The sequence below is a fragment of the Mustela erminea genome, chromosome 2 (genome assembly GCF_009829155.1).
Source record: "Mustela erminea isolate mMusErm1 chromosome 2, mMusErm1.Pri, whole genome shotgun sequence".
Classification (NCBI taxonomy): Eukaryota; Metazoa; Chordata; class Mammalia; order Carnivora; family Mustelidae; genus Mustela; species Mustela erminea.
This window is the reverse complement of record NC_045615.1, coordinates 159,556,904-159,573,081: the sequence shown is the minus strand read 5'-3', so window position 1 is coordinate 159,573,081 and position 16,178 is coordinate 159,556,904. Positions and strand designations below refer to the sequence as shown.

The 16,178-nt window shown below is 51.7% G+C and overlaps 1 protein-coding gene across 8 annotated transcripts in view; it reads right to left on the bottom strand.

Annotated features, from left to right (window-relative positions):
- The window catches only part of SHROOM3 (shroom family member 3), a 290,162-nt gene that overhangs the window by 46,654 nt on the left and 227,330 nt on the right, over positions 1 to 16,178 (bottom strand). For 7 of the 8 annotated variants that reach the window (XM_032334624.1, XM_032334631.1, XM_032334628.1 and 4 more), the window contains one exon: positions 8,663 to 8,791. In XM_032334624.1, the coding sequence (XP_032190515.1) occupies positions 8,663 to 8,791 (129 nt within the window). Of the gene's footprint in view, positions 1 to 4,040; positions 5,331 to 8,662; positions 8,792 to 16,178 lie in introns of those variants that run through there. The other variant, XM_032334626.1, reaches the window with a different exon arrangement.

The following is a 16,178-nucleotide window of genomic DNA, read 5'->3' as shown; positions in this document are numbered from 1 at the left end:
CTTCGGTGAGTAACCAAGGCCGTATACTGTTTTCTATCCAAGCTGACATATCACGGCAGAAATTCCCAGTAGAATTGTTGGCTCAAAACATGCACTTGCAGTTGTGCTAGTTAATGCTAAATTGCCCCTTTCACGTAACTTTAGAGAGGAAGCAAACTCACTATGAACAATTAAATGTCATGTATAAGTAATTTGGTGGGGGGCGGAGTGGGGGGGTAGATTATGTCTATAGTGTGCTGGAACAGAGGACAGAAGGCCCTTGTAGGCTTTTCCTGTTTACAGGACAATGAGAGGCCCCAAATACTGATGACAGAAATAAATGACAGAGAAGACTGAAAACAATGACCAAGCCAAGCACGCTGAGCTGTACTGATAACATTGTTTCATTCCACAGAACCAGAAGGTACTCTGTCTGCAATAAAAATTAGGGTATACTGGGACACCTGGGTGGCTCAGTGGGTTAAAGCCTCTGCCTTCAGCTCGGGTCATGGTCCCAGGGTCCTGGGATCGAGCCCCACATCAGGCTCTCTGCTCAGCAGGGAGCCTGCCCCCCCCCCCCCGCCTGCCTCTCTGCCTACTTGTGATCTCTGTCTGTCAAATAAATAAATAAAATCTTTTAAAAAAAAATTAAGGTATACTGAGTTCTGTTTTCTACATGCTCGCAGGACACAGGAAAGCTGTCAAAATCTTTAAAGAGTTGAAAAAGCCTATCATCTTTCAAAATATAAAAAAAAGAAGAAAAAATAAAGGTGGTAATTGTGCATTCACACACTATTGGCAAAGACACTGTTTTTGAGAAATCCTTTACTCGCCACCCCCCACTTAAAGAATCGCTAGCTTCTTCAAGGCTATATTTCAGACTTTTCAGATTCACAGAAAAATTCAAGCAAAATTTTCTAAGGCTTTTATAATTGCCTCACTAACATCTGTGTCTTAAACAAGTGGTTCAGTGGGTAGAAAGGTATGCATTAGGTAATATAACCCCATAGCAACACAGTCCTTTCTGGAAAGAGAAGTTCTTTTTAAAATGTCACATCCTGATAATATGCCCTGGGGAACTTTCGGCCGTGACAACGGAATCACACGCAAGCAAGAGTGAAGTGTGCTAAGTGACCCACAGAAGCCTCTAACATCTAAAATTTGCATAAAAGATGAAAAATCTTTTCTAGTAAATTCCGTTCCTCATACCTGTCCCAACAGCCTTTCATTGCTGGTTTACCTGCTCCCCGACTCTCGATTCTGACATGTTTTTGAAAAAATCGAAATTTTATTAATAACCAAAGAAAACTATTATCATGAAGAAGAGGGACTAGCAGTGGGGGTGGGCGATGTTCACTTAGTCACCAGTGGGTGATGGTGTTGAAATGTCTTTTGCTCAGTCGCCCTCTCTCTCTGCCCTGCTCCTCTCTCTCTGAGGAATCAAACAGTCAACTCTCCTTCCCACACCTGAACGTTTGCAAAGAAGCCACGGCAGAAGTCGAGGCAAACGCTGTAAGATCTCTCATCCGTGAGAGCCCTCATTTTGTCCTCCACTGACTTTCCAAATTCAGTTACAATAGAATAAGGTCCAATGACCAATAATCTATTCTTTTCAAATCTCAATTTGCAACCAGACGGTTTGTTGGAGGAGGGAATGAGGTACTGGCTTTTACCAGCCTCTTTCGAGAGCAGATACTATGATTTTAGAATTTCCTTCTCTACTTCTCTGTGCCATAGACTATATGTTGCTAGAGCTCAGATAAATCACTTCTGTGCTGGTTTGTTTTCATCTTCCGCACACAGACACCCACAAACATACTCACGGGTCTCAGAGAGGGTCAGATAGTTACAGAGAACTAGGAATATTGTGTGTGCCCCTGAATTTCGGCCCGCTTTAAGGAGAAGCTGCTTGGGGGCTCTGCCAGAGGGTTCCTGCTGGATAAATGAGCTGTTCAGCAGGGCACAATAAAAGGCGTGTATGGCTCTTTCCCTCAACCCAGGGGGGCTGCAGGGCAGAGGGGCAGGAAGAGAAGGTATCCTACCACTGTGGCTGGAAATACACTCCTCCTCTTCCTTTGTATACACCCACACAAGATTGTCCTCTGAGAGGTTTTTTTTTTTTAAAGATTTTATCTATTTATTTGACAGACAGAGATCACAAGTAGGCAGAGAAGCAGGCAGAGAGAGAGGAGGAAGCAGGCTCCCCGCTGAACAGAGAGCCGGATGCGGGGCTCGATCCCAGGACTCTGGCATCATGACCTGAGCCGAAGGGAGAGGCTTAACCCACTGAGCCACCCAGGTGTACCCCTCCCCAAAGTATATATTGCATTTCATTTGCCAAAACAAGTGAAGAAAAGGTGTTTTTGTTGTTGTTGTTGTTGTTTGTTTTGTTTTGTTTTTTGGTGAGGCAAAAGCCTCACCTTTTGGAAGTTGCTTTTTTCCAAACACCCTCCCATTAAACACAAAGAGATGACCCCCCCGAGCCGTGAACACTGAAGAAACGGAATTGTCTCCTGGGACAAGTGTGACGCATCGTACTGTTTTCCTCCTCTCGAATTCGCGCTCTTGGCATTTCAAGAAAGAGGCCACAAATAAGCAATTAAAGGCAACACGAAAACAAAGGGAAGGACAGAAAGAATTCACTTGAGAAAAATACCTTCAACGGTGGTCCAAGGAAGAATCCACATTTTAGAATCATACCAGAAATGGGGGGTTCATTAAACGAAAGCTTTTCAATATTACAGAAACCCGAGTGAAAAGAAGGCGGGCTGAAAACTTTAGGAACGCGAGGCTGCAGTCCCTCAGAGCTACCGTCCCGGCACTTTCATGGTAAATTTTCCAAGGCGAGTTCGACCACCCCCGCCACTCACACAGCCTGACCCTGGGGGGGGGGGGCGCGCAGAAAATAAAACAACTCGGGAGAATGCTTCTCTCCTGTTCACTTTCCGTGAACAAATGCCAAATAAAACTCGAAAAACCAGCCCGGTGAGCTCTGTGTTCGATAATATAAGCAGTCCCTACTTTCTTTTTCACCTTTTACATAGCGTAAAAGCAAGAAGAACTTCTTTAGTAATAAAGATTCAAATCACCTTGAGATCCAGAACACTGCGGTGACCGGGGGCCGCATCCTCTTTTCCCTAGGCTACGTGTTCTTTTAAGTGATGGTGATGGTGTCCCAGGAAGCAAGCACTTGAGCACTTGAGTCAAGACCATGTAAGAATGAAAGCTGATTCAGGGGCACCGGGATGGCTCCCTGGGTTAAGGCCTCTGCCTTCAGCTCAGGTCACGGTCCCACGGGCCTGGGCTCGAGCCCCGCATCGGGCTCCCCGCTCAGCGCGGCGCCTGCTTCTCCCTCTGCCTCCACTCCTTCCCCTGCTTGTTGTTTCTCTCTCTCTCTCTCAAAAAAAAAAATTTTGAAAAAAAAAAAAAAGAATAAAGCTGACTCAAGTTACTGTGACTAGGGAAAAGATCACCAGGTATTTACACCTGCAACTCTGAGGCAGTTACACGAGGCACAATGGCCATCGCAGTAAACTCTCCTTTTCATGTAAATTCAAAGTTCAATGAGAAGACGACGCCTTGTCTTTAACATCGAGAATACAGTCACAGGTTCCTCCTCTTCGAACCAGTGTTGGCCATGAGAATAGGGAAGCACTTGGCTGTTAGTGCACAGATAATCGTTCCTTATGAGAAACAGGAATAGTGACCGTGGGACTCCCCAGGGAAATGGAGAGGCAGAACCACCAAGCGCACGACACAAAGCGGTCGCTAACCCGAATGAGGTAAAAGCCAGTCCAAACACCCTCCTCATCAGAAGTACGGTGACTGTACGCCAGAGAATGATCGAAAACTCCCAGGCAGAAATATGAACAGCGCTGAATTCCACAAGGGCTCAAACAATGAAAAAGTTCAAAGACAATTTAGAAAAACGGGCTTCAACTAAACATGTGGTCATTTTTCTTTATGAAGAGATTCAACATCGAAGACGCCTGTGAAAGCTTCGCCGTCCAGGGTCCTGCAAAGAAAGCGCTGAAGCTCGCGTCCACATAGCAGGGACTTACCTGGGGGTGAGCAGAAGCATCCCAGCTAACAGCCCCCTGGCCAGCGGCATGTCGTAATCAGGGGTGGGATAAAAGGCCATTTCGCCCCGCTACGGCTCTCTCCGCGTCCCGGGGATCCCCTGCGCCTCCTGTCACGGCCAGCCCCGCCCTGAGCTCACTAAGCCAGCTGCTGGCCGGGCGGGACCTTCATTCCCGGTCACCTCTGCAAACTGGCCAATTAAAATTCAATTCCCGCCCAGTCCCAGTGAAGAGGGGAAGGTGACGCTGAGAGCGTCTCCCGAGCAGACAGCGTCTCAGTCAAGAGCGTGCGGCCGAGAAATGCTCGAGTCCCACTTCGTGGGCAGGAGAAGCAGAGCAGCAAGGAAAACCACCTGCGGATACAATGCCTCCAGCGGGACTCGGGCGGTTTCCCTGAGTGATCGCTGCCAAACCGGTGCCCTCCTCCGCAGGCAAAAATGCCACGGTCTGCAGAAGTGCGTGCCAACCGCTTTAGGCTTCCCACAGTCTGGGAGGCCACTGCAGCCGGGGTCCAAAGCAGTATCACTAGACCTCGTCAGGCCACGCTGTCCTGTGAAGGCCAAGTCGGTGGCCCCAGGACAAACCTCAGAGCCAAGGGCAGGGCAGCGAGCCCAGTGAACCAGCCTCACTGCTCAACGGAGAATGAATTAGGGTCAACACCTGAGCTCTTCTCACGGCTTTGCCTTGATTCATTTTCCAGAGCCCAGACCACCATGTATGCGGCAAACGCTTCACGAGCAGATGAGACGGTTGTAATGACGGTGGCGACAGGTCGGGGAAGAGCTGGGGAGTTTCTAGGGGAAAGCACGAGCTCAGGAAATCCTGAGTTTTAGGTTGGAACGTTTTGTTTCCTTTACCGGCGCTCTGAAGTGTCCTTGCCTGGGCTGGACAGATTTCACGGGGACGTTCCTGTTAGGGTAAGTGAGATCGCAGGATCCCGGCAGACAGGCTGGGTAAGCGCCTTCAGGGGTCTACGCGGGAAGGGGCGGTTGGGATTGGATGCGTGAGGACGTCAAGCCCTGGGCCACCAAGAGTTTCTCTTTGTCAACCTGGGTCCTCGGCTGGACCAAGAAACTACACTTAGGGGGATGGAGTTTCGTGCTTTTACTCATTCATTTTTCTTATACAAAAATGAGAAGATCCTTCCTGGCTATTTTCTCCGCAAAAAAGGAACTCTATCACACTGACCCACTGGCTCACGACGGGGCACTTTTCAATTCTAAAATCTATGACCTGACACAAATTAGATTTGCTCAACTACCCTCCCAGCTCAACACTTGGAAGACTCCTAAGAAGCTGACGGGCATATCACTTCGGCTCTAAGGAGAAGCCCAGGATGTCGGCGCCTTACGCCTTTCCAGAATTCAGCGCGAGATTTAGACCAGAGCCAGCCTGAAGAAGCTGCCAATGACCAAAGTCGGAATAAAGTAAGGGATCAAGTAACAGTCTCTTTGGATTACAACCCACAGAATAAAATAAATGTGAAGGGGTCCTTACTGATATAAACAGTTTAAAAAAAAGTGGAGAAACAGAAAAATTCCGATTAATAAATGTAGAAGGAATGAAGGAAATACAGAGTCATCTTAGAAAATTCTAGTAATAAATGTTGCAGGGAATATAACCATACATAACTCCTGGTGATGTCAACCTTGATTACTTGGTTGTGGGGAGGTCTGCCAGGAGTAAGACATCCTGACATCACATAATCCCTAACAGGACATGCTCAGAAGGACACATCACTTCTGCGGTAAACTTGGCAAAAATGGAGAACTTTAGTCTAACCATGAGACAACATCAAACGAACCCAAACAGAAGGCATTCTACGAAATACTGGCCCATACTCTTCCAATGTGTCAAGGCCAGAAAGGACCAGGAAGGCCTGAGCAAATACCCAATATCACAGGTGACAGGAAACTGACGAAATATGACAAAGACGATGTGGAATCCTGGAACAAAAAGGGACAGTCATAGAAGAAAAAAAATGATAAAATCCAAATAAAGTCTACGGTTTATAAGTCTTAGCGTCTGTAGTCAACAGCACTTCACCAATGTCAGTGTCTTGGTTCTGCTCTTTGGACTATGGTTGTAAGAGTTGCTAACTTTAGGGAGAGCTGGGCGGTGGGTGTAGCAGAAATCTCTGTACTATTTTTGCAACTTTCTTATGAGTCTACAATTATTTCAGAATAAAAAGTAAAAACCAAAATGGGCAGGATTTAAGACCGGAGTATAATTCGATGAGAACCGCTCCAATTTCTAAGTTCAGTCCTACATCAGTGACGCTTAGAGTGCGGACGTCTCTTCCTCTAGGAAAGAAGCCCACCACTGCAGGGGCGTACAGTGGACACTGTACAGTTGTGGAGTCAGGACACACACCTAAAATTCCCAGAGTTTACAGAGTTAGAGGGACCTGACTGGGAACACACTGTATGCAACACAGAGGTCACGACATTTTTAAAAGGCAGTTGCTTGTCGATCTACTCCCTTCCAGTCTCCCTTTACACGGACAGAGCACCGCCGGCCAGCTCTGACCACGCTGGTGAGGGCAAGCCCGGCTCGCTTTAGAGACGGTCTCTGTGGCTAGGACACCACCTGGATGTGCAGTTAGGTTCATGTGTTTTACCCGACTGTTAAAGACCGCTGTGCAAAATCCTTTCATTGTTTGAAGTTCAGACTCAGGTCTGGAGATTGCCGTGCTCACGCAGGCGTTCCCTCCGGCTCTGCTCTTCTGCCTGCATCAGCCGGGGTCACGGCCCCATGGTTACCCCCAGGGGCCCCACTGGCAGCAACTCGGAGGTCGCACCCTTTCATCTGCCTCCTCCCTTCTCCCGTCCTCATCTGCTTCCCAAGTTCACCTCACATCTTATCTGCTTTCTTGTCCCGTCACCACTGCTTGGTTCAATCCCCATCATTCCCCACCCACCCCCACCCCCAAGCTGGCAGTTGCAGCAGCTTCTTCGGCACAGCTCTCTGGCCTTGAGTACGTTGGCACCGAGGCCCAGTCAGCCTGCACGGCCCGGCAGAGTCTTGCTAAACAGAAGGTTCTGGTTCTCTACCCTGTGACGACCCAAGGAGGCAGGAGGGCACAGTGCTCGGGGCTCTGCGGCTTCGGGCTGGCCCGGAACAGCCTTTGCCAGCCGGCTGCCTTGTAGCCGGTGCCCTCTGCCTGCCGGACCTGTCCTCGATCAGTATATGCAAACTTCTTTGCAGTCTCTTTTTCGAATGAAATCTTACGGAGAACTGAAATGGAGACGCCGTAAACAGGGAAAATTGTCTAAATCCAAATATACAATGTCCACGTCTTCCTCACGCGAGTCACCGGGTCTGCAAGGAAGAGCCGCGAACTGAAATCGGGATAAACCGGGACGATGGAGAACAAGGGCGAGCAGCCCCCGCCGAGCGCTCAAGGCGTGCTGGGCTCTGCCCCGCCTGCTCTCCATGCTTTCAGCCACCCTGGGATTAGCTCCTGAACTCGTCCTACAGACTGGAAGCAGGGAGCGAGGGTAGCACGCGCGCTTGCACAAGAAGGGGCAGCGTCACCACTGATGCATCAGGACATCTGCTTCCACGGACCCCCCCAGCACTCCGTGTTCTCCTGCCCCCCGTGCTGGCACAGACGCACGTGGGGACAGACAGCCCGGAAGGCACACCATCACCGTCGTGCCCCTGACATTCACCACCCCGACACTCTGTCCTCACTCCCTCCGGGCGGGCTCTGTGCTTAGTGCTTGGCGCCTCTCGGCTCACTGAATTCCCAGGGTTTTGCTAGGAAGTAGGTCGTGATGCTCAAGGCAAGAGATGGCGGCACCTGTGAGCTCGAAGTGAACCTGAGCCCTCCTTGCTGAATATTGGTGCGGACGCCACAGGACTGGCGTGGGAACTGATGAGAAAGGCCAAGGTCAGGCATGCCACCGAGCACGGAGGAGCAGGGGAAGCACAGGGACGCGGCTGCGAACTTCTACGGGGCTGACTTCGTCATCCTAGGACGTTCCTCCATGAACGGATGACAAGAGACGTCTTCATGACTCTCCGTTCAGAGATGAATGAGTCTCACTGTACAGTGTGACACACTGGTCCTCTCCAGAGCATCTAAGACATTGGTTGGTACGTTGCTTTGGGTGTTTTTGAGTCTAGTTTTAAAAACAGCGGTTGATGGGGCGCCTGGGTGGCTCAGTGGGTTGAAGCCTCTGCCTTTGGCTCGGATCATGATGCCAGGACCCTGGGATCGAGCCCCATGTGGGGCTCTCTGCTCAACACGGAGCCTGCTTCCCTTCCTCTCTCTCTGCCGGCCTCTCTACCTACTTGTGATCTCCATCTGCCAAAAGCAGTGGTTGACGTGTCTTTAAAAAGAGATCTGAGTCAAATGATTTGGGGGAGCCTCACCTCACCTCCCAGGAACTTTAAGATTTCTTCAGAACCAAGTTTGAAAATTACCACGCACCTCCTCGGAGCTCCTCTGGGACCTCCCCGCTCAGCCCCTCCCGACCTCGCGCTCTAGCCTGTCTCTTGACTCCCAGCCTTGCCCCCCAGCTCCCTTTTCCCGCGGCCGAGTCCCTTCTCCTGAACCACCCCCGCCCCCACCGCGCACAGGCCTCCGAGCCTCTTACCTGTGCTTCGGCCGCCGCTTAGCCTCTCCGGACCACGCGGCTTTCCTGTGCTGGGGGCGGGAGGCCGGGGGCTCCGGGCTGCGGTCAGACGTGCCGGCGCCCGCGGGGCCCGGGGCTGCACATGCATCTCTGGCAAAAAGAGGAAAACGAGAAGCTGAGCGCGATGGTGTTCAAGGGCAGGGGCACAGACGAAGCGACAGGAGCAACGCGTGAACATGAACACGGGGTCAGAGCAGGGCGGCCGAGCGAGGCGGCTGTTCTCAGCTGCCCCCACCGAGCTCTCCACCCCGGGGAAGGCGAATCCCTCCTCGGGTCTTCATCCTTCCCGTACGACGTCCCTGTGAAGCAATAAAGTGTCCCTGAAGACCAGGTTTTCCAACCACGGGGGAGAAGAAGGAGACACTACCATGCAGGTGAACTCCCCCGTCATCCAGCCTCTACCCATCGGTAAAGACGAGAAACTGGACCCCTTGAAGCACGCGGCCAGGCAAGGTGGCTCCCGGGAACCCAGGCCCCGCCGCCTCCCGTCTCAACTTCATTACCAGGAGCGTGACCCCCAAGCGAGCGGCCCCCGCTGCTCGGCCGCGCAGAGGAACGCGCCAGCTCTTGAACCTGAGCTATTTCGGATTGTCCCGATGTCACTGTGCTGGAGGCGAGCCCTTTCTGTGTCCGTTAAAATCCACCCCCTGCCCCGTCCCGAACACCATTCCCTTAACAGCTCCGCTCCGCACTCCCCGGCAGTCAGAGAAGGTTTTCAGTCCTGCGTGGCCACTGTGTTCTGCCGGGACAGCAGGGGCATTTTCCTCCTTCGGAGCATCTCAGCCCCCGAAGTCTGAGCTGCTGTCACCTGGGAACTGAAAGACGCGGGGCAAACTGCCCTCTGAGCCTCGGGCTCCGCATCATAACGTCAGGATGAGACGGTCAGGAGGTTCGGAGCCTCCCCGAGCTGGACTCGTCCTGCTGACCAGCCCTGGGACACCGTCCCTCTCTGCCCCGGTTCTCTCAGCTCTAAAATGGGTGCACAAAAGCACCCACACTTCCACGGAGCTGTTGAGAAGCTTAAACTAATTCTGCTGAAGCCCTGAGAACAGAGCGCAGCACAACTTCAACGCTCAGCAAAGTAGCCAGTAGCAGCAGCCTGTCCTGCAGAGCTGCTCGAAGGGCTCTCGAGGACTCGTTAGCTGCCCGGCATCCTGCCTCCACGGGGGACACGCCTGATTATTCTCACCATCATTTACAGCGGTACCTCCACTTCAGAGCTGCTTTTAGCTAAGATGTTCCACCAAAATAGACACAACTAAAGAGACCTGATCTGTGCTAGAAATAAGAGCAGGAAGAGCTCTGGCCAGGGGCGCCTGGGTGGTTCAGTCCGGTAAGCGTCTACCTTCGGCTCAGGTCATGATCCCAGGATCCTGGGATCGAGCCCTGCGTCGGGGTCCCTGCTCAGTGGGACCCTTTCTCCTCTCCACCTCTCCCCCTGCCTCTGTGCTCCCCACTGCTTGGGCTCTCTCTCTCTCTCTCTCTCTGTCAAATAAATAAATAAAATCTTAAAACAACAAAAAGAAGAGCTCTGGCCAGAGAGTTGACGGTGGAAGCGTTTTGCAGAATCCCTCACGTGGCCCCCAGCGAGGATTCCTCACATAACCCTTCGATGCACCAAACCTCCTAGCTTCACTGGGGGCAGAAGGAGGTTCGCAGGTGTCTGACCACCAGCTGTGTGAATGTAAAGATGACACAACACGAGCAGCACGCCCAAGACCACACGTCCGTGTAATTCTGAGAGCAAGCTTTCCTTTCTAGCTCTCTCTGGCTCCCGATGTCTGCGACGGGAAACAAAGACCAAGCCTGAGCTTTCGTAAAACCTTTGTGGCATTTAATAACTTCCTCATTTTTGGCCCAAACCACAGAGGCTGGCTCTGCCCTTGCCACACCATAGCTAAGCCCTCGGCTCTTTCCTTGCCCACCCCCCCTTCCTGGGAGGCACAACGGATGGGAGGTCCAAGAGAACCGTCCCAGGGAAGGGCCGGCCGCAAGTGCAGGCCGATGGGGAAAAGATGGAAGCACACAGAACAGGAGATTATCTTAAAAAGATAAATCCTTTTTTTTAGATTATCTTAAAAAGACTTCCTCTTTTTAAGGATTTTTAATTTGTGATTCTTCGCAACCCTCAGAAAGCAGAGACTAGTACTGCTCTCCGTGCCCACAGGTGGCCCTGTCACCTGCCACCTCCAGGGGACCCGCTGAGGTTAGCAGCTGGGTGTGCCCTGTGGGGGTGCTTGTCGCTGACTGCAAGCCCCCAGGCCGAATCTGAGCCCCGCCTCCCTGCTAATCTTCCCCTCCCCCACCCCGACGGGCTGGCACCTGAGTGGGCCACCTGCACGTATCACACAAACGAGGACAAACGAGGAAAGAGGCTAGAGAGAGTACAGAAGAACCACCAGCACCCAGAGCACAGCTTTTCTGCCTTCTGGAAAAATGTGGGCAACAAATAACGTTTAAAACATCATATGTCCTAATGAAAAGAATTCTGTAGTGGAGGGAGGCACAAAGCAGCCCTGGAATGAGTGCTGGGAGCCCGTCACCGTGGAACCTTCCCTTCACACTTTCCTCTCCCCTCCCCTGCTTCTTGCGTCTGCACGGGGAACCCGGCCGGCTCTGGGATGCCCATGGTCCCCCCGCACCGGAGGGTCCCGTGCTCCCTGCCTCACGACAGACCGGCAGGGACACAACCTCGAACGAACGCGCTCTGATCTCATCAGGAAGCGGAGCCCCATGGGGGCTACTGTGGTATCACTCGGCTTGAACAGATTCCAAGTCCTTCCTATAAAACAGTACGCGTGCCTTCCCGTATTTCAGGAGTTACTCTCGTAACTCCTCTAAATTTCTTAGCCCAGATGAACAATCCGAGACAGAATAGTTGTGTATCGTGGCTCATCCCACACTTGGCCTCACACTCGCTTGGGATGAAAATCACTGACAGCCGCCTGCTCGCCTTCCTTCCAGTTTAAAACGGCAACAATGTTGACTCATCACACAAATTCTACAGGCCTTGGGGTTACTAACCCAGATGCGCTCAGAATGGGTGGGGTAGGGGGACAGTGGCGACAAGAAATAAACGTGTTACCAAATGAGCTGATTTTTACTTAAAAGATACTCCAAGGTACACTGTTTTACTTTAAAATACCCAAAGATACACTGCAGAAGCCTTGGAATCAATGAAACAAGTTCAAGTGAAAAATACAAACAGAAACCAAACAGCTCTCTAGCCTATGGGGAGAACTTCCAAGATCCCAAAAGGTACCCTGTTCTCCTGGCTTACCCGTCCTTGTCCTGCAGGATTCAGTTTGGTCATTTCCTGTGGATGCAAGTTGGGGACGAAGCCGGCTACGGATGTGCATTTCCAAGTGCAACGCACACTGTCTTCTGACCACCTGTCTGCTGGTCTCTCTTCCACGCAGGCTCAGAAAGGCAAGCGAACCAGCTTGCTGCCTGGCACACAGACGTGCTTGATAATTATTTTTTTCAACGGATGAAATACTGCCAAACATTCCACAGATCTGTAACACTCCTTGTAGTTCACTCAACTTGCCGGCAAAGCTAATGAGAACGGGGGGGCGGGGTCTGTGTTTATACTGCTTCTGCTCTTCTCCAGGCTTGAGATCACAAATTATTGAGTGATGAAAGAGGACTCAGAGCAGACCTCGGAAGGTTTAGCGGGGACTAAAAAAATTGTGATCTGCAATTCCAATGTCATGGTTCTTCTCCAGTTAAGAAACAAGATATCCAGGCCAAGCCCCTCCGTTCCACTTCCCATGATGAGTACAGTCCTACCCCTCCACACCCCCGCACCAACCCCAATATTCATAACTCTTGAATATACACTGGCTGCTTTACCATTTGATCTTTTAATAGAATCATTCAGTACTTTCTGAACTTTCAGCCAATGTTAGAAGAAAAATTCCAGATTATTCTGTTCCTTGTGACTCTCTTGGACTGCATGAAAACTGGGGAAAGCCGGAGTGGAAGCTGGAAGGGGCTGAGCCAGGCGTTTCAAATAATCTCTCCAGATCCCCTTAGCTTCCTGGTTTCTGTTGAGTTTGAACAGTTTTGCGTCATCTTGCAGTAGAGCGGCCAAGAACTGTATCTCCCTAGCATGGACCCTTACCACGTTAGGGACACGCTGGGTTTATCTGTAGAACCAGCAGTTTCTTCCTTTTTGTTGTGTTTCACCCCACGGGGAACAGCTACCTCACTGGACGCTGCCACTCCTGCCCCCTTCAACCCAGCCTCCACCCAGCAGCCAGCGGTATTTTTTTAAAAATGGAAATGGCTTGTGCCGTCCTCCAGTGAAACTGTGCAGCTGCTCCCCGCACTTCGGGGGAAATCGAAGTCCTTCCACGTGGCTGTTGAGGCCCAAGTGACTTGGCCTCTGGTCCTCCCTTCCACATCCTCCTCCCACTCTGCCCCGACCGCACTGGCTGGCCTTAAGCTCCCACTGAACTCTCTCCACCTTCGCACACGCTGTTCCCTGCCTGGAACGGTCTTCCTCCCAATTCTTACTTGGCTGGTCCTCCTTGGCCTTCTGGTCCCAGTCGAACACCAGAGACCTCCTCACCTATTGCCAATGTCTCCTTCCAGGCACCTGGTCCTTTCCTTCATGGCACTAAGGGCTGCGTGGAATCATCTTCTCGTACATGGTCTGTTCCTTCTACGCAACAGCAGGCTCCGGGAGGTCCGGGCCCACGGCTGGCTGGCCTTCTGCTTTGTTTTTCCACCAGCATACACCTAAGGCCGACCACAGCGAGTGGCTCACAGGAGGCACATCATACAGACTTGCTGAATGGATCACGGGAGACCGTACAGGGGTAGTTGTGGGACGCATCCAGAACGGAGTTCTCTGCCCGCCAACTCTTAGAGGTAGCTACCACACATGGTTTGGGGAAGGGGGGTCTCTCTTCTTGTCATCGTTTTCTCTACACGACCGTCAGCCAACCTCTTTGTGAAGGTTCACTTTGGTCCTATTTGGTCCATCTCATTAGCAGCAGCCTTTTGTGGGGTAGAGAGGACTGGCATTGGGGCACGTACGGTGCCTGAGCCAACACACACACGGTTGGCAAAGCTCTGTGTAGTTTGCTGCCTTATGTCTGAAGCGGCCGATGCCTTCGGAGATGAAGCAGACAGAAGTGCACTGATACGGGCCTGAGCTGGTCCTCACAGCCCTTGGGAGAAATTCCTTTGGATTTAGGCTGGTTGCGTGAGCGTACTCATTTTCAGAATCCGCCTCACTAAAAGTCATGTTCTCAGTTTCCTGGGTTTCTTTTTCTTACCCTGTTCCGTGTCCATCGCGCATGAAGCCGGCCTAACTCTCATCTCTCTCCTGCTCGCAGGTCTGAGTGTCACTGCCACAGGCTTCCCACGCACCTGCCCTCGGTCTCCCGGAGGGGAAGAAAGGAAGTCTGGATTCTCGGCTCCTCCGGGGTCTAGAAGAACATTTTCAGAACTGACCCCGTTGGGCACAGATCTCTGTTCTTAGCCTAACACAGGTGTTCTCTGCTTTCTGAAGACACAGCCATGAGCATCGTTTTCCCCCTAAGAAAAAGACACTGCCCTTTCTTTCAAGGCCCCTGCCCCTGTTCCTGGCCTTCCGGTCTGTGCTCGTGCACATCTATCTACATAGACCGACCCTTCTGGGTCACTCGCCCTGCCTTACTCGCCTTTTTCGCTTTTTCAATCATTAGTTACCATCTAGGAAGCTCACTCTGTACGCTCTCAGGCCTAAACCCTCGCTGGTGCTTTCCAGCATCGTAGGCACATCACTGGCTTGTACTTAAACACCTCTTCCTTCGGCTCCCAGCCTGGTCGGCGGCTTGCAGATTGCAGGACGGCCCACGTAGCACTTCCGTCCTGCAGACATGGGAACGGGAGGTCGCAGACCTGTGTGCATTTGTCGCTCCTGCTCTGGCGGCTGCTTTTTCTCGCTTGGTAACCCTCGACACCTCGCACTAGATGTACATGCACAATGATTACTACTGGCACTCCGCCTATTTTGGATTTTTGAAACCATAAGCTTATCCATCTCCAGATCCTAGCCAATGACTTCTATGTCAACCTCTGCACCAAGACTGGGAAAAAAAAGCCAGATGACTGGCCAGATCTTTTAACCTACATAGTAAACACTGAATCTGCTTCACATTTACTTTTGACTCTAATCCTTCCACCCACTGAAGCCGGCACAGACACAGGTAGCCCAGGGCAAGGACGTAAGGAAACCCAGGGCCCTCGTGCAAGACCTGGTGGTGAAACTGAGGCTATCTTCACCACCGGGGGGGGGGGGGGGGGCGGTTAGGGCCCTTGCTGCAAACTCTCGGAGCCCGCCCTTAAATCAACTCTCACAAGCAGCAGACTGTGTGAGTTGTAGGAAAGTGGATCCTGGAGCTGGCTTCTATTGCTCTAATGTGGGCTCTACTGCCTAACAGGTGTTTGGTATCTGGCAGATCACTTAACCTCTTGGGCCTCAGTTTTCTCCTCTGTCCTCTAGAATAATAATAGCAGTGGCGGGGCGCCTGGGTGGCTCAGTGGGTTAAAGCCTCTGCCTTCGGCTCAGGTCATGATCTCAGGGTCCTGGGATCGAGCCCCACATCGGGCTCTCTGCTCAGCAGGGAGCCTGCTTCCCCCTCTCTCTGCCTGCCTCTCGGCCTACTTGAGATCTCTGTCTGTCAAATAAATAAAATCTTTAAAAAAAACAAAGCACTGAGTCCCTGGAGCACTCCCACATTAGGCTCTGGGGCAAGACCTCCCTCCTCTCCTGCAGGCAGTGGAGGGGCTCTGGCTCTGGAAGGTTCCTGGGTCACAGTGCGGTCTGTGGGAGCCAAGGTTTCACTCTTTACATGCAAAGTAAGTCGCTCCTGTCCTAAGCCTGCCTGGAGAAGGGGGGTGGGCATCAAAACTGGAAGTGGTGATTGTCATTCACCCAGGGAAACAGGTCCCATGCTAAATGCAGCATCAGCTGAGGAATCTTAGCAAAAATGAACCCACCCCCCCAACCCTTGTTTGTGAGGAAGGCCTAATCCTCACTTTGCCCAAGAGGATTACTGGGTCTTAGAAAGAAGCTCACACGCACTGTTTTCAGCTCCTGCCAACTGTGTTTGTGTCCACAATATGCAAGATTCGTTCTGCTGTTTAGGGTAGATAACAGACATTCCGTGCTATTTAAGTGCCTCCAAATCACAAACCTGAGTGTTTCCAACTTGTGCTCTCGCCCAAAGCAGGAATCCGTCTCCCAAGCCCTCCTGCAGCTGCTGCTTTCTGTTCTTGGGAAGCAGGTCTGAACGCAAGGCAAGGTACCAAAATGCAATCTGTTTTATGCTTTTGTTTTTAAAGATTTTATTTATTTGATAGATAAGAGAGGGAGAGAGAGAGTGAGCACGCATGTGCATGGCACAGCCCACGCGCAGGAGCAGAGGGACAGGCCGGCAGAGGGAGAGAAGCAGGCTCCCCGCTGAGCAGGAAGCCCGCT